The 20,666-nt window shown below is 40.4% G+C and overlaps 1 protein-coding gene across 4 annotated transcripts in view; it reads left to right on the top strand.

Moving 5' to 3' along the window:
- The window catches only part of OTOG (otogelin), a 170,355-nt gene that overhangs the window by 38,521 nt on the left and 111,168 nt on the right, over positions 1-20,666 (top strand). For all 4 annotated transcript variants that reach the window (XR_012159331.2, XM_073347364.2, XM_073347366.2 and 1 more), the window contains 7 exons: positions 559-605; positions 1,709-1,854; positions 12,777-12,909; positions 13,898-14,075; positions 16,663-16,787; positions 18,099-18,311; positions 19,350-19,515. Coding sequence is in view for 3 of the 4 variants with exons in the window: in XM_073347364.2 (XP_073203465.1) it covers positions 559-605; positions 1,709-1,854; positions 12,777-12,909; positions 13,898-14,075; positions 16,663-16,787; positions 18,099-18,311; positions 19,350-19,515 (1,008 nt within the window). In the remaining variant the exon portion in view is untranslated. The remainder of the gene's footprint in view (positions 1-558; positions 606-1,708; positions 1,855-12,776; positions 12,910-13,897; positions 14,076-16,662; positions 16,788-18,098; positions 18,312-19,349; positions 19,516-20,666) is intronic.

Raw genomic sequence — 20,666 nt, 5'->3', positions numbered from 1 at the left:
CATGCCTTCTTCCCTAAAACTCAGCCCTCTACAATGCAGTCCTTTTATTAACAGAATTGATCCATGTTGTCGTTGTTGTTGTTTTTTACTAAGGAGAGGTGATCAAGTTCAGATTAAAAAAGAAGAAGAAGAAGGAAATAAAAAAAGGGAATTGACCTGAACTTCTGTATCAAGCACATCCAACAGGTTCAGATAAAGTCTGGATAAACATCCACATTTTCAAGTGATTTATCCAAACTGAAGTTCCCTGACCTTTTGAGGTTCATTCATCATTAGTTTTTATAATGATCATTAATGAGAGAAAAGCAAGACTAATCCAAGATTTTGTGGGCATCTATGCAAAGTAACAGATGGCACTTCTTTCAGCAACCTCCCCACTTATAATCAAGTCCAACCATTGCACACAATATCTGAGTCTGGGCACCTTCTGCTATTGCAGGACCCCTCCATCCCACTTACTCCTTTGGTGATGTCTTCCTGGAGCAGAAAACCAGGAGGTGGAACTGATGGACAACCTCTGAATTTTTTTTAATATGCAACTTTTGATTTTTCTTTCAGTACTTGCATTGGAGGAAAGTGGACTTGCACAAATCTTACCTGTCCAGGTATGTGTAAAGGACCTGGGGTCAGGTACCTCATAGAGTCCAAAATATTATGTTAGTTTATAATAGCCAATTATTACTTAAGGCCAAATTCTGCCCTGAGACGTATTTTAACAAGATTTCCTATTGTACAACATGTGTGTCTCTTTATATAACTACAGATGCACATACACACCTATACACACATTGTAATAGGTATTACAATGACCTTCATAACAGCCATCTTCATTTTTCTGTTCAGCTAGATAATGCCCTTCACAATACGTTCGTTGAGTGTTGTTATAGGCAGAGCTGGAGGCACCATCTTTAGTTTATGCTGACCAACACTTCCCATTATAATTTAAACTGTTAGAGCTGAAATTTTTCATGCCAGATGTCTTCCTCAGATGATTTGTTTTTCCAAGAACATGAGTAGGAAAAAATACATTCTTTTGGCCACATTAAAAGCATTCTTATAGCTGTTTCATTGTCAATCTCTAGCACCACTTGCTTCGGAGCAAAGACTTAAAATTTGGCAGTGGGAGTTGCCCTGGTGTGTCAGGAATTACATTTTTGTTGTTCCTGTGAAAGAAAAAAAATCCCAAATCTGGCTGAATTATAAACAGAAAACTTTATTTTAATGTTGGCGTTTAACTTTTAAATGCTTGACTTTGCAACCTTAATGGTCCTTTAACACAGTTTTTTGTGTATAATAATATATAAAGAAATAAAAATAATCAAGAATCCAAATTTTACACATCAAATTACCCACCTGTCTTAGGGTTTTCTGTAATGCTCACCACTGTGGTATCTAAGTCCTGACAGTTAATAGCCTGACAAATCTATAGAGCAGTGATTATCAATATTCAGTGTTGGTTTGCAGTGGATCCCAGGAGAATTTCTAAGGTCAAGTGTTCATATTCTAAGCGCTTTATGGGGGCTCGGTTAATGCATTCCCTGTCACTAACACTTGAGTACAGCACGTTAATAACATTGTTAATCAGTCATTAAAGTTGTTCGATCTATACCAGAGTATTTGAATCTTACAGTAATAATAAAAGTTGTAGAGTATTTACAACAAATACTTGCTCTATAATAAAGGACTTTATCCTTTTTTTTAATATCAGCTGAATGCTCTGTCTCAGGAGACATTAACTTCATGACATTTGATGGGCGCAAATATACTTTCCAAGCTACCTGCCAATATATTTTGGCAAAAAGCCACAGATCTGGCAAGTTTACAGTATCTCTGCAAAATGCTCCTTGTGGACCGGTAAGCCTTAATGCTTTCTAATTATATCTTATATCTTCTATTTTCTGTTACTGGAGTCAGAAAAATGTGTTCAATATGGGGGGGGGGGGGGAATCCAAAACCAACTACCTGTACAATGTAATACTTTAAAAACAAGACTGTAGCAATGATTTTCTTTAATTAATTTATGTTTAAAGGCATTTAAATAGATTTTTTTGAGGAGGATTGTGGAGAAAGCCTAATACATCTGCATCCAGAGAGAGTAAGAGCTGTGCCTTGGGATCTTGATCCAGGATCCATTAAAGTTAATCAGAAGCCTCCCATTGACTCCAATGGACATTGGATCAGGTCCTGGGTGAGGGGGGAAAATAGAAAAGATGTGCTTACTCTGAAAAATTAATGTTGGTATCTGATTGTCCTGGAGGCTTCTGGGTGTGGTGGGCTCTTCTCTCTCTCCAGGTCTGCCATAAGCACATAGCAAACATAATATAGCAGTCACAGAACACTATTACCATTCTCAGTGCATTGGGTAGGGGCTTCTCATTTTGTGTGCTTCTTGTAACTTGTAAAGAATTTTAGCTGTGGTGTTTGGAAAGCTGCATAAAGTTTTGGGGGCACCTGTCAAGAGTGTTGATGGTGGTGAACTCTCTCTCTCTCTCTCTCTCTCTCTCTCTCTGTAAAGTATGGCTGAGTCTAGGAGTTCTGCTGTCTTAGGCAAATGGCCAAACATCTGCCCATCAGTCTGTAGTCACACACAAAAGTTGCATGTCTGTTCTACATGTGTGAAGCCAGTCCTGTGTGTATGTATATCATTGTAACATTACTTGTGCTGATGAAATACAGTACATTGGACAAGGTTTTTATTACCTTCATGATATCTAATACAACCCTGATTAATATAGTCAGCTGGAGCATTTAACCTTGTGTTGTGGTCTTGTTAGGCCTTGCAATGTAAGCAAAGTTGGGTCAGGTCTGTACTAGTTTTCCAAGGAATACCTAGTTCCTATGGGAAATGGTCACAGCACACATAAAAGATATTAGATAAAAACATAAATACTCTTGCTGAAAGGGTGCAACATAACTCTACTTTATTTCTTAGAATTTATGACAATAACACAAAGAACCCCAAAACAGAGAGAGAGAAAAAAGGCTGTTCTTTAAGGCAGAGCGGCACAACTCACCCCACCTTGCCGTAAGCTGGCTCTTTTCAGACTGACTCCAGTCACACACTTTACTCCAGACCCCTCTAGCCTGCAGATGGGATCATGAACCCCTAGCACCCACCACACATTCTTCAAGTGATAGCTTGTAATTCCAATACAGTCCTGAATACACCACATTTCTGAGTGTCCAACTTCCTTTTTTTGGATGGTTGCCTTTCCACTTACTTCAATAGGTGCTATATATGTACACCCAAGGGCAAAATTTGTCCAGTATTTCACATCTGTTCTGAACTAGTGCTCCAATATTGTGTCAGGGTCACAGTGCTATGGCAGTTGCCATGTTTGAGACGAGATAAAAAACTGAGCTGCTGGCCACCTGTTCTAAGAGTAGAATAGGTTAAACTTTGTGTCCTGGCCAGATTCCAACTTGGGTAATTATATTCGGAGTCTGATTTTGTTCTCACTTAACTAGTTTAAATCAGTAGCAACTCTACTGATGAGTCTGAACTTTATATAAGCTGCACAGACTTTATTATTATTTGCTATTTGTATTCCAACAGTTCCAACAATGTGCTGGCACTGTTCAAAGACAGTCATTTCCCCTGAAAAGCTTACAGTCCACTGGAGTTACCTCTGACTTACACTGAGTGAGATCCCAATCTGATCCTCTGCCCTCTATTTTCCTTTGTAATTCCATTTGCCTATAGTATTCTCCTTCGCTTTCTATTCAAAACTGATGTGCATTTCTAAATAGTCACTGTGTTTCACCCCTGAGGGGGCTGCATTGATTACTTTCTGTAAATCCGGAGGTGTTGCTGACTCCAGTATTATAGTCTGAAAGAAAGTTCAATCCTCATTTTTAGTGCAATTAAAAAGGGAGTGTAACAAAAAATAGGAACATAAACATTAAAGATTACATACGTCTGCTTCTACAGGGTTTGTAGAATCGACCAAACTTGAGAAAGAGGGATATGTTGCAGTTGTGTTCCATGTTGCTGGACTAATGGCTAGCAAAATGGGATCTCCTGAAGAAACACTGTCAGCAGTTCAGTTAAGCAAACTGAGGTGTGATGGCCTCCCTGTTGGCTGGCTCAGCAGGGACTGAACCAGGTCATAAACTGCTACAGCTTGAGCTCTGTAATTGGGGGATGAAACAACTCTCATCCTCTGTGTATTGGGACAGAGAGGGAAACTCATAACATTTGCTCATCAGTAGGTTACAGAAGCTGAGGCCAGATTAGGCCAGTTTACAGTGTCTTGGCTAGAGGGAGCTGTTTCTAAAGATGTTGGCAATAGACAATGAAGGTCTTGGTTCAAGTTTCTGTTATGATAATATGCAAGATGCTCATTATGGGCTTTATTCTCGACTCCCTTGGAGCACTCCCTTGCCTCTGTGCAAAATAAGCAAGAACTTTGTGCTGCTTCTACTTTGTAATGTGACCATAATGTTGCTGTGTCTGACCTTCTGGGGTAATCCTCAGACTGCAGACAGCTGTGGGAGCTGTTCTAACATCACCCTCTTCTTGACTGCAGACACAGGGGTCGTGCCTAATTTATCTCTGTGGCCTGGTGATTTATAGGTGCCAGAATAGGCTCTTGGGGCAGTAAGCAGCCAGGTGTAAGTTGGAGCAGCCATCAGGCCATTCTAGTGTATGTTGGGACCCACAATCAGGTCCAAGATCAGGGTCACTCCCACAAATTTGTGTCTTGTGCTGAGTCCAGACCAGAGGATCTGTTTCCATGAATCCAAAGTGGGTGTAAACTCTACTGCAGGTATAAGTGAGTGGAGAGTTCTGAAGATGTAGGCGACTGGAAAATCAGGACTTATGTGGTGTAAATCAAGAGTAACTTCATGGAAGTTAATCCAGACACCATCAGAGTAGGGGTGTGAAGCATCCATTAATTTGCTTAACTATATGCCCCCCACTTGGCAAATAAACTGCTTTACACTAGGGAACATTCAACATGTGTTTCCCTTTTAAGAAATAAATCTGATTTGTAATCTAAAAGATGTGTGTTGCAGAAGCTCTTATTTCTCAGGTTTCAGAGTAGCAGCCGTGTTAGTCTGTATCCGCAAAAAGAAAAGGCGTACTTGTGGCACCTTAGAGACTAACAAATTTTTTGAGCATAAGCTTTCATGAGCTACAGCCCACTTCATCGGATGCATACAGTGGAAAATACAGTGGGGAGATTTATATAACAGAGAACATGAAACAATGGGTGTTACCTTACACACTGTAACGAGAGTGATCAGGTAAGGTGAGCTATTACCAGCAGGAGAGCGGGGGGGGGGGGGGGGGGGACCTTTTGTAGTGATAATCAAGGTGGGCCATTTCCAGCAGTTGACAAGAACGTCTGAGGAACGATATGGGGGTGTGTGTGTGAATAAACATGCCTAGAGTTGCAATTCTTCAACAAAAAAAACTTCTAAATTGGAATTAATTTGCAAACTGGATACAATTAACTTGGGCTTGAATAAAGACTGGCAGTGGATGGGTCATTACACAAAGTAAAACTATTTCCACATGTTTATTTCCCCCCGCCCCTCCCCCCCCACTGTTCCTCAGACATTCTTGTCAACTGCTGGAAGTGGCCCACCTTGATTATCACTACAAAAGGCTTCCCCCCTCCCCGCTCTCCGGCTGGTAATAGCTCACCTCACCTGATCACTCTCATTACAGTGTGTATGGTAACACCCATTGTTTCATGTTCTCTGTGTATTTAAATCTCCCCACTTATTTTCCACTGAATGCATCCGATGAAGTGAGCTGTAGCTCACGAACGCTTATGCTCAAATAAATTTGTTAGTCTCTAAGGTGCCACAAGTACTCCTTTTCTTATTTCTCAGTGACCTGAGATTTTTGGTCCCTTTTTTTTAAAAAATGACTATTACATTTTTTCCCCGATCAGTCCCATCACATTCAAGCAGATTAAAAAATGAAGAAAGAAAATACCTGAAGAGATTCCAGCCCTTTGAATCACAAAGACACTAGTCAGCTAGCGCCTTAGAGCTGGTGACATAAACAGTCATCAGGCAACAAGTGGTTTCAGAACGATGTGAAATTTTGTTTAAGCACTTTTTGGAAAGTGACTCAGGAAAGTGATAGGCACAGCTTAACCTTATCTGAGTTTCAAGTGACAACATCACTGGCTTTGTAGTTTGTATGATGAGGGATTCTGAATATAAGAATTTTTGTTAAGTGTCTAGTGAGAGAGAAAGCAGTTCATGTGAAAACACCTGCTGATAGTTGGCTGAGGCAATGTTATGAAAGAAACAATTCACTGAAACAGAGAATTATTGTCAGGTAAAATTTCTTCTATAGAATCTTTGGCGGAGATAGCAAACCTTCTGCAGAACAATGTTCGATAGTTAATAAATATTAACACATTATATGGCTACAGTTTGTTGTACGGAGAAGCTGGGAGGCGTTATCTGCAAGTTTAGGACCGAGTGTTCAGCCAATCTCTGAAAATATGTCTGAAGATTTTATGGTACAGCCATTTTCATGTGCAACATTCTGAACTTACATTCACAAATAAGAACAGCCATACTGGGTCGGACCAATGGTCCATCTAGCCCAGTATCCTGTCTTCTGACAGTGGCCAATGCCACTCAGAGTGAATGAACAGAACAGGCAATCACTGAGTGATCCATCCCCTCTCATCCACTTCCAGCTTCTGGCAGTCTGAGGTGAAAGACACTGAGAGCATGTGGTTGCGTTCCTGACCATCTTGGGCAGTGGTGGGCAACCTGCGGCCCACGGGCCGCATGTGACCTGTTTGTAATCTGCTGGCAGGGCTCGAGACAGTTTGTTTACATTGACCATCCGGAGGCACGGCTGCCTGCAGCTCCCAGTGGCCATGGTTCGGCCAATGGGAGCTGTGGGAAGCGGTGGACAGCACATCCCTTTGGTCTGCGCCGCTTCCCGCAGCTCCCATTGAACTGGAACGGCAACCGTGGCCACTGGGAGGTGCAGGGGGGGGGGGGCGTGCCAGTGGATGGTCAACGTAAACAAACTGTCTCGCAGTCTACCAGCAGATTATCCTGACAGGCTGAAGGTTGCCCACCACTGATCTTGGGTAATAGTGATTGATGGGCCTATCCTCCATGCACTTAACTAATTCTTTTTTTGAATCCAGTTATACTTTTGGCTTTCACAATATCCCCTGGCAATGAGTTCTGTAGGTTGGCTGTGCAGTGTGTAAAGAAGTATTTCCTTTTGTTTGTTTTAAACCTGATGCCTGTTAATTTCATTGGGTGACCCTGGGTTCTTGTGTTATGTACAGGAGTAAATGACATGATCTTAACATAAAAATTATTGAATACATTTTTATTAATTCAGTGAATATTGTCAATAAGTCAACATGAATAATATTAATTTTTAATGCTGGCACCATGACCATGCTATTGAAACACTTTGTATCCAGTGCACACCATTTATATTGGCTTAAAAATGGGTTCCTACAAAACTGAGCCCATTCTGAACCTCTTTATAAAAGAAGAAGTTAAATAACTCAGTCATGAAATGAATTTAACTTGTTTTAATAAAAATAGAAGTTTAAAAGTAGGAAGATAGAATTCTGAAAGGCCAAGTAAGTATAATTTAAAAGGGAGAGACTGCTTTCACTGCATCTATTTTAACTATCATTTAAACATGCTTACCAGTACTGCACTAGTACGAATATCCCATTCATTTCTTTCCACCAGTAGTTTTCTGCAGCACATTACATAGCTCCATCTTTCAAGGAAGAATGTTTAAAACATATTGTTTTCAAATTACTCTCATTGTTCTGTTTACAAATCATGGCCCCTGCAATGAGCTCTCTATGGGTGGGCCCAGTACCCATGCAGAATTCTATTGAAGTCACTGGGGCTCCACATGGGTGCTAGGATCTAGCTGCAGGTTGGATTCTAAGAAGATGATACATATGTTAGGTTACACATTTACAGCTGAACAAATAATATACAGCAAATCGTTATTCGATGAATTGAGCCTCTTTTTCTGCTGGTTGAGACCAGATCATTATTTCCTCAATTTTTGTGTTTGAAATAACTTGATAAAGTTTTTGCTATTATTTGTAAATTCTGGATAGGTCACAAACAATTAGCTATGATAATTCAATACTTGATATTTGGTATTCTAGCCATGTTGGTTAGTTGATTAGTCATATAAGCAATACGGTATTGTTTCAGTTTCTTGACTGGATGAGAGTCACTTTTATAAACAAGAGGGCATGAAGAAGCCAGTCAGGCTTTGCAATAACATGTACAAATACTGAACTGTGTGTGGAAAATCATCCTTTACATGCACAAGTATTTAATTTGCTTGTGAAGAGGCATGTTTTTGTGTGTACAGATATGTGTTCAGTATATGTCTCTATCAGTAATCCAAATAGTTGGTAGATCTGAAAAAATATTTCAGCAGTTGTGTTTTTTTTAACTGCCTCTTTTAGGTAAAATATCACTGCTGGTGCTTTTTAGTGGTACAAGGAAGTCCTTGAATGCAATTGGTGTTCCATATGAATCTGTTGCAAATCTACACTTTAATGGTGCTGCATGACCCCATAAAACAAATTATGGATGTGAGTTACTGGCAGTTGCTTTTTCTAGTAACCTCTTAACATTCAGTACCCTGACTTCTGCCTTGCTATTTGTCTGAGGAAACAGTGGACTGGGGGTGACATGTCTAACCTAGGCACTGATGTGAATATTTTAAGTTCATTTGCTGAATCATGTCTGCAATGAACATTGTCTGGATTGCATGTCTAGAAAATATGAATTCCATGTGCATTATTGTAGCACTTGATGTGTGCTTGGTGGAATAATAGTTGCAACAAACTTTGCAAATAGTTCTGTCCATTTAAATGATGTCTAGGCAAGCTTTCTTTTCTGCACTGGTTTTCAGGCACTATTTCTGATATCATTGGCTCCTTAGATTTGTTGTAATTATTTCTGTGTTTGTACAATGCTTAGCACAATAGGGTCCTTGGTTCATGACTGAAACGTTATAATAATCTTTTCAGCATCTGTTCATGTTTGGTTAATAAGCTTTTTCATGAGCTAATCAAATGAAAATGAGTCAATTACATTACATGAAGGCAGACAGCTAAATATTGACAAAAGTTATAAGTGCTTGTGTACAAATGCAAGACGTCTAAATACTAAGATGGGTGAACTTGAGTGCCTCGTATTAAATGAAGATATTGATGTAATAGGCATCACATAAACTTGGTGGAACAATCATAATCAACGGGACATGGTAATGCCAGGGTACAAAATATGTAGGAATGGCAAAGTAGGTTGCAATGGTGGGGAAGTGGCACTATATGTGAAAGAAAGCATAGAGTCAAGTATTGTAAAAACCTTAAATGAATCGGACAGTACCATAGAACTTTCTATGAACAACAAAATACTATGTACTATTCAGCCTACATACTCTTGATTTCATTTGCTTAGTCACAGGTATGTCTTGAAAGCAACCTCTTCTCATATGGTTTTCAGTTTGTCTTTCAACCTCTCAGTGGTTTTATGGAGGTCATCAGATTTGCTTCTACATCTGCACTGAATTTCAAGTTTGATTGGGCCATGATCTGCTATAAGCCAGCACTTAAAGTGTTATGTGTATACTCACTTTTTGCTTGCAGATTGACCCAAATCCTTTTCCTGTGCCCAGCCTGAGTAGCTGGGTTGGATGCTGGGTTTCTCCATGGACGATGTGTAGGAAGTGTTGGTGGGACAGAATCCTTCTTACCCTAGTGATAGAGAAACTGGAGAGCTTCTCTATGGCTGCCACTCTAGCTTCTGGGTTGGAGTATCCCCCACAGCCTTTGTGATTCCCCTCTGCATGTAGTGATCTGTGGGATGATGTGGTCAGTGGTTGATCCACCAGCCGTGTCTCAAACTCCCACCCTGGTGACAGTGGGATATTTCTCTTGCCTTCCTACAGTCTCTTATAACCACTTCAAGTGAGACACTTTCACCAGCTCTTGCTGCAATGCCTGCCTCACACTGAAGATTTTTAATATGGTTTGCCAGATTTCTGTTGCATCATCATGCTTGTGCTGCATCTTCAACACTTGAAGTTTAATCAAGTTACATGAACCTAAGGCCAAAGGTAAAGGTTTCAAACATCTCTCTTTGGCTTTGTGTTCTGTTGTAGAAGATGAAATGTTTATGAAAATACATACATAATAATATATTAAGAAAAAAACTGAACAAACATGATAGACCAGGTTACTTTGGAGTCAGTGAATCCTACTGCTTGCCTGCATAAGAGAGTAAGAGGGTGCAAAGAGTCCACTTACTCTCCTGAGTGGGTTACTTGCATTGTCAGAGTTTGTACTGGGGGAGAGCAGCACCTGTGGGCTGCAACTTCCCTTCCTGGGTAGGTGATGGGGAATGGGCAAAATCTCCGCTCTGCTGGTCCCAAAACATCCCAGCCTTTTCACTGGAGCCAGTGCAGAAAGTGAAATAATCTCTGCTGGCAAAAGGCCTGATACAGATTACTCCCATTCTGAAGCAAAGAAACAGCAGAAACCAAACTGTGACCCTGCTTCACAGTCTGGTTCCTATGCTGCTCAGATATGTACTTAAAAATGTAATAAACAACTTTGTTACCACAACTGAAAGATGGAAAAGCCATTGCAGGTCATCTGTTCCATTTCACTTCCAGTGCAGGATTGGCCCCTACCGTACATTTTCTAGGGTTTTATCTGATTACAAAAGTACCAGTTGCTGAATGTTATTCTAACAAGTAAAGTCTGTTAGTTCTATTTGACTTATCAAGCATTTCTTTCCCCTTTCCCAGTGCTATTTCTTTGAATGGGAGGCTAAATGGGTTCAGCTACTCACAAAGACAGAGGTACTTGTCTGGAGACTCTGATAGCTATTGAATCATCTGTGTGGCTAGTTGCCAGGTTATTTAGCACATGTGTCTGTAACTGTGATACATTGGAAAAATTCAGTGTTCAATGAATCTTGAACTCATACTGCCTTCCACCTGTTTGGTGTAGTATCTAGTGGTAGTTCACTCTACTGTAATATAAAACATGCTGGAATATTAAGTGCTCAATACTTGATTGAGGTACCAAGTGGTTTCACTACTTGCTTTAGGTTTTTTCTTACACCATCTAGTTTCTTTATCTGGCTATGTTTCTTTGTGCAAATTTACAAAATGTGGGCCAGGTAGGTTTTGCATGTCTAGCTTGGATCATGGGAATCTTTCACACTGCAAAGGCCATTACTAACAAGCCACAGGTGTACACTGCATGAGCATAGAACTGTCTCCATTTGACAATTTTTATGCCAAAAGCACATATTTCGAAGTCCAAAATGAAAGGCTGCAGGCCTGGGAAAAGTTTTCTGACTATCCATGCATACTACAGCTCCAAAAGAAGCTTACTAGAAACCCTGAAAAACATGTGACAAAATCAAACATTAATTTTTAATAAAACCCAACCTGTTACAAAATTGCACAATAGAATTGTGAGAATAATATTCAGTAAATAATTTACTTGATAAATTTTGCCTCTTTTTCTGTTCACAAAGTATTCATGAGCTGCCTACAATGTAGTCATATTTATTAGTTATTTGAAATTATTTGTGCAACATTTTCATTGCATAATTATTGGTCTTTCAATTTCAGAGCACTTAATTTACTGCAATTCAAGTATTCAATTTATGAACTTTTGAACAGTGTTAGTTGGTTTTACCATATATGGCACATGGCATGTTCCTATTCCTAGATTAGATTTAACACAATTCTCTGAATCAGGTTTCTGCTGCAGAATCCTGGTGATCACTTACAATACAAAGTCTGATTATTTAGATCTTTTATACCATTGATCACTGTGTGTCACTGACCTGAGTGCAAGGAACTACCAGGGGTCGATAGATTGTTTTAGAATGATTTTGTTCCTTCCTTTGGTGTAAGATTTAGCTAGTGTCCATAGAGAACCAATACAACTCCCAAGTATCCTCCTATATGTAGTCCTGGCTGTGTCATTCCTATCACTGTTTTCGTTCAATCAGTATGTGGTTGGATAAAATGGCACAGCAGGCATGTGTCATCAAAGCCCTGTTGCCAGTGAGTCTGCAGCGTGGTTCTGAGATGAGCTTTAATCAGCTAGATAAAAGGACTGCTTGTAAGACATGGCAAATAGGTTAGGCCAGTGGATTTCAGATCTCTTGCCTGGGAAAAAATGAGCCCAAATATACTTTAAAATCATGTATGCCATGGATCCTCTTTTTATATACATCATATATTGCTATTGCTTTCAAAAGCATTCTAGGTTTAAAATGTTTAGAAATAACTTAGATATGGCAAAAACCCATTTCCATTTAAATGGAATGACTGACTCATATTGTTTCTTTGCATTATAATGTGCAGAATGTAATTTTGTTTACAAGCATCAACTTTCAGTAAAGTTTTTCTGGAAATAAATGAGCCTGATCCAAAGCCTACTGAAGTTAATATAATGTCCCATTGATTGCATAGGGCTTTGTATCAGGCCCTATAAAAAGATTTTGCTGTATTTGTTTTTATATCTCTTACTTTAAGCTGTATTTGTCTAATATGTTACAAGTGTATTCAAACATCTATATTTAAATATCTCCATATTAACTTTGTTTTAAATTGAACTTCGAAACCACATATTTTACAAATACATTTTTCTAAAGAGGCAAGATACAATTGAAAATTATTTACAGATTCCCCCTCTCCATTCTTCTGCTTTAACATTTAACCCAACTTAAAATGTTTCTTTTACTCCTATTTGCAGAACCAAGATGGATCATGTATCCAATCAGTCAATCTTATTCTTAATCAGGATCCCAAGAGGCAAGTGACTCTGACTCATTCAGGAGATGTTTTGATATATGATCAGTACAAAATTAGCCTGCCCTATTCAGATGGTAAGGAATAATAAATACATAAGTAAATAATGCATATCAAGTACCAAAGCCGTATTTTAAAAACCATGTGTATGAATTATGTTGTTGCCATTGACACATTGCTAATTCCCCATAGGATGGCACCAACTGGTGTTTAACTAACTGCAGTGGTATTTAATGCCTTGATGACAAAAATATTCAGTATTAGTATTATGCCAAAAGCCTCTTACATGAAGATAAAGTTAATTGTACCTTTGACAGGCCCATAGTCTATCACTCAGACTACAAGTTCCTTTAGTTCTGTCCTAAAAGCAAAATTTTCTCCAATCGTCATTGTATGTCTTGACTCTGACTTTTCTCCTCTCCTTACTCATACAGAACTCACAGCAATGTCAGTGGGAGTTCTTCTTGCTCTACTTACATAGCATATTGGTGTTGAGATCCACCTGAGATCCACCAGAGGAGTTCTGCCTTAAGTTTGGGTTTTGTATTTTCTTGCCTCAACCCAGTGCATTTTTAATATACCATTGTTGGGAGAGTCAAGTATTTTGCATATTAAACCATAGCCCCATCCTGCAAGGATCTGTGTTGACTTCAGTGAGAGCTTAAGGGCACTTGGCATCTTGCAGGATCAGGCTCTGTGAGAACTGTCCAAAATGTCTGTGCTTCATGCAGTACATTGCCACCAGCATGATGATGTCACCTGCCTACAGCTGATTAGCTGAAAGAATTGTGTTTTTAAAACTATTTGATTCTACTTACTCTTTATGAAGTTGCAGTGATCCTTTGATGTGTTTTTGCACAACTTGAGAGAATGTATCAAACATTTAGTTTGCCTTATGAGACAGTAAAATACGTCCTATTCTCCTGTGATATATCACTGTTGCTTTTTGGGGGGTTCAGAATATGGAAAATGTAACTGACATAAAATAAAAAGTATTGAAATTAGAACAAGGTTCTTAACCATTTTCTTTCAACTTACCTTTCTTCTCCTTCCCCTCCCAACCAGATTCTTTTGAAATCAGGAAGCTCTCCTCTGTGTTTTTGCAAGTAAAGACCAACACTGGACTACAGATACTGTATGACAGGCAGGGGCTAAGGCTCTATCTTCAAGTTGATGACCGATGGAAGGATGATACTGTGGGCCTTTGTGGAACCTTCAATGGGAACATGCAGGATGACTTTTTGTATGAATGACTACTGTCTTTTTTCATATATTTAGAGTGGTATAGAAAATATGCATGCTGAAGATTCTTGGACAGATACCAAGAGTTTGACTTCATATTTCCCCCTTCTCTCCCTCAGAATGCTGGAACTGAGAAGTTGGTTTTGATTTGCTAGAAGGGGAAACCTTTAAGACAATATAAACCTCATTGATGTTGATGTCTTTTTTTAAATGAAAATAATCATATAAAAATACACTAGAATATAAACAAGTTCTAGTAGCTCCCAGACCTAGTTTGTTTGGAGATTTGTGCCTGAAAATGTCTCCTTCCTGAAGGACTTTCTGCTTCCTCGCAAGCCTTTCCTTATCTCTTTCCAGATCCTAGTCTCCACTACCATTCTAATCTCCTTTCTCCAACAGAGTTCCCATTGTGCTGAGTCTTGCAGCGCAGCAGTAGATTTCAAAATGAATTTGCCTGTTGTTTGAGCTTCACTTTGTTGTGAATGCATTGGAACACAGTTAGAGCTGCATGAGCACTCCAGTGAAACATATTAAATCTGGTCCGTTTTGCCCTGAAGTCTGTGTGCAGTCTTGCAGACCCAGCACAGTGAAGTGGCTTCAGGATGAAGAAATAGTCAATTATAAAGAAGGGAGAAAGTAAAGTGGAAAGGAATGAAAAAGGATAAAGAGGAGTTAACAGAGCAGAAAGGAGTTGAGCTCATTTAGAGCAGGAGGGGACGTTCCTTTGACCTGTCAGAAGGAAAGAAAAGAAGTGTTAATTTTTAAATTAAACTGAATACTTTTTGTTAAAGCTAGTAAAAAATAGGAACATTTTTTACACAAAAATGTCCCTAATTTCTTTGAAAAGTTTTAGAACTATTTTTTCCCTCCAACTAGCTCTATTTTTTATTTTAAAGATACAAAGAATCATCAGGTAACACTGCCTAGATCACACTGGGATGTGCCATAAATTTGCCAACGGTATTTACAAGATGCCACGATATTCTTACATTCTTAAAAGTTTAATTCACAATCATCAGATGTTTGCAACACACCTCTCAATCTCCAAACCTGCCCATCTGTAACACAAGCCATCCAAATGGGTGACAAATGGCTGAAATGTGACAGCTGCACCATAACTGGCAGATTACAGTGTTTAAGTAAAAAACCATAATTGAGATCTAATGCCATAATTGACAAATTATAATGGTTTTTAAGGGTCTTTTCTCACTGTGTGAAGCACATGATCTGGTTATGCAATCTCTTAGGGTACATCTACATCGCAATAAAAGACCTGTGACACGGCCATGGCTGGCCCGGGTCAGCTGACTTCGGCTTGCGGTGCTCTAGCCATGGGACTAGTTGCTGTGTAGGGGCTCGGGCTGGATCCTGGGCTCTGAATCCCGGCAAAGTGGGTGGGTCTTCGAGCCTGGGCTCCAGCCCAAGCCCTAATGTCTGCACTGCAATTTTTAACCCAGCAGCCTGATCCCTGTGAGCCTGAGACAGTTGAGCCAGGCTCTGAGGCTTGGTGCTGTGGAGTTTTTATTGCAGCATAGATGTACCCACAACCTCCTGCCCATCCCCAATTAACCTGTAACAGATTACAAACCTGGTTGATTTGCTTTACACAGTGATAAAAGCTCCTTAAAAACCATTTGTCCAACAAAACATACAGGTACCATACAGAGGCGAAGCTCAAGTGAGAGTGAGTGTATGCATGGCTATAGCAGTGGGGTCCTGGCCCAGACTACCCCCAAAATGAATGAATGCAGCCTCCCTCTCTACAGAGGATGCTGCCTACTCCATTATTGTGGCTTTTCCACAAAAAATGCTGCATGTCCCCACCCCAGTTAATACAATCCTCCCACACACTGCTCCAGCATTAATGCAACTCCCCTGCCCCCACAATACACAAAAGGTCCCTCTCACATATATCTGAAATAAATGCAATTCTAGTTACTGCTGGCTGACTCCTTTATACCTTGCAGCTGCTGCTGCACCTCTGCTGTTTTTTCTGGGGCCAAGCAACACTCAGCTGCTCCTTCTGTCACATCTCTGGGCCCCTTGCTTCTCCGCCCCTTCCCTTTTTCTTCCAGGGACCAGAGAGAGTCCTGGCAGGGGAGATGGCCAGGGGCAGACAGAGGATTCTAGGTAGGGGAAAGATGAGGAAGGAGTGGAATGGAAAAGGTACTATTTTTACCAGAGGAGGGACAGAGGAGTGAGCAGGAAAAGCACAGGGTATTTCTACACAGCAATTTAACACCTGTGGCTGGCCAGTGTCAGCAGGCTCAGGCTCACAGGGCTTGGGCTGCAGGGCTGTAAAATTGCAGCATAGACATTTTGGGTCGGGCTGGAGCCCGGACTCTGGGATCCATGCCAACATTGCACTTTTATTGCCCCTCAATCTGAGCCCCTTGAGCCTGAGTCTGCTGACACAGGCCAGCCGTGGGTGTTTAACTGCTGTGTAGGCATACCCTCCTGTTGGAGCACTGCCCAAGAGTGCAGTGAGACAGGGATGCTGACCAACTTCATTGCAGGGTGTGATGCAGTTGAGCAGTCATGTTGTAAATTTGTGATGTTGTCAGTGACTGACCTTTGTCTTGCAAAAGATCTCCAGTAGGAGTACCTGAAAGCACCCCACAGCTGTTTGGAAACTCCTGGAAAACTTCATCGGCATGTGCCCCTGGGTATGACCATTCACCAATGGACCCATGTGATATTCACTTACAGGCAGGTGAGCAGTACAGATCAATCATTATTGATTTGACACCAAAATGTTTCATCCTGCTGTATCTCTGAGCCCGAGCCACAACAGCTAAACAACTCTTTTTAGTGCACTAATACGAGCCCCACTAGCACAAGTGTGTGGATCCAGGCTGGGAGTCTTGGTCCCAGATGCAGTATAGACATGCCCACAAGGCCCAGATCCAGAAAGGTTCTTAGGTGTCTAAGTCCCAGTTTTGGGCTCCACTGTGATCCACAGAACTCTTGCTTGGCTATTGTCTAATCCTGTAGGCACCTGTGTTTCTGCTTCTGGGCATGTGCACTGCTGCCTTACTCTAGGCCACCAGGTACCTCTCTCATACCTACGGCCCAAAGCAATTTACAAATTGCAGGAGAAAAAACATTTGTCCACCTAACTCACCTGCAGGGGCTGATCCAGTAGGTGTGCTTAGAGACTGCCTGCTGGATTGAGTCCCATTCGAAATGGTTGTGGTGGTGATGCCGACCCTATAACTTGTAGCACAGTGGTAAGAGCTCTCATCTGGGAGGTGGCAAAGCCAGGGTCCAGTTCCCCATCTCCAATGACTATCTAATTGTTTATCCAAAGCAGAATAGCTTCAACACCAGAATATCCTGTAGCTCAGTGGTTACAGCACACTCCTCAGTGGTGGGAAGCTGCTGTTCAAATCCTTTCCATGCTTCAGGCAGAAGGGGGGACCTGGGTCTCCAACCTCCCAGGTGAGTGCTCTAACCACTGGGTTAAAAGTTCTAAACTGGGTACCATCACCACCACCCATTTTGTGTGGTGTTAGGCAGATACCACTACCACCTTCTCCTATCATTTGATGTGGAGTGAGGCAGGTGCCTAACGCATTCTCACATGAAATGACTTGAGTGTGTAAGCTGCTTGACTCTAGGAGAGGGGTTCCCTTCTGTGGATGACTAGCAGAAATAGCCATCTCCCTACAGCCTGGACTTAGTGCCTATCTCTGTGAGAGGGGCAGGGCTTAGGACACATCCCTCTCTTCGGCATCTTCCATTGGCTAGTTTGGCTTTGTGGATCGCAGTGTTATTACTGTGTTTTTCTAGGCTTAGCATCCTTTACGGAGCTGGGCCTGACTGCTTCTCCAGCCATCAGTGCAATTTCTATTGATAGCAATGGAAGTTACACATACAGATCTACTATAGAGTAAAATATGTTCATAAATCTCTTGCTATGGTCAGCTTCAATAAACAGTACTACTTCCTCCTCTAAGAACTCTACCAAGTGTTAATAGTTTTGGAGCTAAAATATGTTTGTTTTAATGTATTACCTTAACAGCCTCTTATGCAGCAGAAGCTTGTAGCATCGTTACAAAAGAACTCTTTGCTCCTTGCCACACCTATCTGAGTCCTGTTTCCTATTTTGAGCAGTGCAGAAGGGACACCTGCAAATGTGGCCAGATTTGTTTGTGCTCTGCTTTAGCCAATTATGCTCATCAATGCCGAAGACATGGAGTGATAATAGATTTTAGGTCTAGCATCCCAGACTGTGGTAAGTTGTCTTTCAGTTCAGGTCTAATAACTTAATGTCATAGGTTTTATGCATGGTGGTGAACAAACTAAATGGGATGTTGCCTATTCCATATATGGGACCAATGAATTATAGTCCATTCTTTTTATACACAGTACTAGGATGAGGTTCCTTTTCTCACCAAATCAGAATAAATGCTGTAATTTATCAGAAGGTCATTTCTAATAGCTCTTTCTCTGTTCTCCCACTCACACATCATAACATATAATTCTCTTATCTGAGAATCAAGGCTGAATTGTTTTCAAAACAGGCTAGGGAAGACACATCTTCCACTATTTTTGTGTGTCTAAATCTCCTAGACTACTTTGAATATCTCATCCCAAATGTCTGTATTGGTGCAGTTCATGGGATGGATAAATAGCTTCTGGTTCTCTCTAATCAGAGTAGGGCTCTGTGGATTTTTTAAACTAGATCATTGAAGAATTAAGGTGTTGATATCATAGCTAAGGTAAGGTAGCGGAAATCCACATTTGAAAGATTTGAAATCCTCCAACAATTCTTCAAGAACCTGAGTCTCTTTTTTCCCCCATTGATACGTGGCAGTTGTGGTCGATCCCTCAGTTAATGGAACTACACTAGACTGCATGTATTCTTGACTGTTGCAAACAAAATTTCAGACTGTGTGATTCAACAGCTGTAAAGCACCAACATCTTAATCAGTTGCTTCATTGTGTTTTTGTTTGAGATGTTGTGCACTGTTCAAAGCACTCACTTGAGAGCCACGCATGTTGAGAGTTATAAAGACAAAAGGCCAGAGTCTGGTCTCAGTTACACCAGTGTAAATCTGGATTAACTGCACTGATTTCATTGAATTGACACTGGTTTTAAATCTGTGTAATTTATATCCCTTGGTGTTATAATAGCAATTCTAATGTAACTGGGATCCAAGAAATAATGATGTTTTATCAGAAAACGTGTTGCCCTAAAAACGACTTATGAGATTGGAGTGTACTTGAATCTCTTGCACTGTAATTAGAGAGATCTATTTCATTTGGATAGCTCTTTCATGTGAGGACACAAAGGAGTACAGTACCTGTGTATCTACCTGTGGCCAAACTTGCCAAACATTTTCTATGCCAGAGACATGCAGCGGTGATTGTGTTGAAGGTTGTGCTTGTCCTCTTGGAATGTATTTGAACAGCAAGACTGAAAGATGTGTACAGAGGTAGGTATAACTTGCAGCATTGACAGTGAGTCTAAGTACCACTTTAAATGTGTACATTTATATTTTCAAATCCAAGAGAGAGTTTAGAAACTATGAGTGCTTTGTGTATTCTGTAGAACAATATACATCTCCCCTAGATCTGGCAGGTTTTTAGTATCACACAGAATCATGTTAATCAGGAAACTTGCAATCCTTTGATTCTTAAACTCACCTTACACAATTTGGTGTGCTGTTTTGAAAGGCCAATTCTTAGCAGTGCAAAAAGCAGAGATAAAGATGTTCTTTCAAAAGACAGTTTTTATTATAGTCTCCACTGAATTTCATCATTGCTTTATCAATGAATTCCACATACAGTTCTGGAGCCTTAACATTTCACCTGTCCTGCAGGAAGGGAGTGCCTTATTTATGGACCTTTTTGTTATTCAATAGAGTTCTCCCTGCAGAGCAGACAGTCCCCATGAAAGCTAAAATTGTAAAGCTCCAGGTCTTATAACGTGGTATTGATGATGATCAGTCTTTACATGCTAGCTGTTTTTGAATATTGGAGAGGTAAAAAGGGTAGGGACTTTGCTAGTGCTATTGATTTTATATGGAAAGCACTCATATACTATGGTGATGGGCATCAGTATGAAACCTAGATAGATAGATAAGCAATGCCATGCTGTGCCTTGTTTTTATCTATCAGCTTTACCAACATTGTGCATTTTCAGTCCTGAGACCACATCCACTTCTACAAACATTAGAATGAATTCTTTTAATCTTCTAAATAAATGACTGCTGACAATACTTGGTGACACTGAACCAGATCCTCAATTACACTGGTGTAAATTTGGAATAACTCCCTTGACTTCAAATGAGTTACTCGGGTTTTACACTGATGCAGCTGGGATCATACTGCCATATATTTCTTTCAGCATAAAAAAGCATATGGGGTAAAATACTAGCCCCATTCAAGTCAATGGCAAAACGCCCATTGATGTCAGTAGAGTCAGGATTTCACCTATGGAGTGGAATAAAATAATCCAGGTGGCTTCTGAGAGCTGGTGCAATATTCACGCTTCTCTACTGTGGGACCAATAGAGATATAGAACATTCAGAGGTTGGGAATCAGTACCATAAAAAACAAATGAAAGCCAGGAATTTACATGATT

This window comes from Lepidochelys kempii, chromosome 6 (genome assembly GCF_965140285.1).
Source record: "Lepidochelys kempii isolate rLepKem1 chromosome 6, rLepKem1.hap1, whole genome shotgun sequence".
Taxonomy (NCBI): domain Eukaryota; kingdom Metazoa; phylum Chordata; order Testudines; family Cheloniidae; genus Lepidochelys; species Lepidochelys kempii.
Note: the sequence above shows the minus strand (reverse complement) of the source record. Positions and strands in the feature narration are given on the sequence as shown.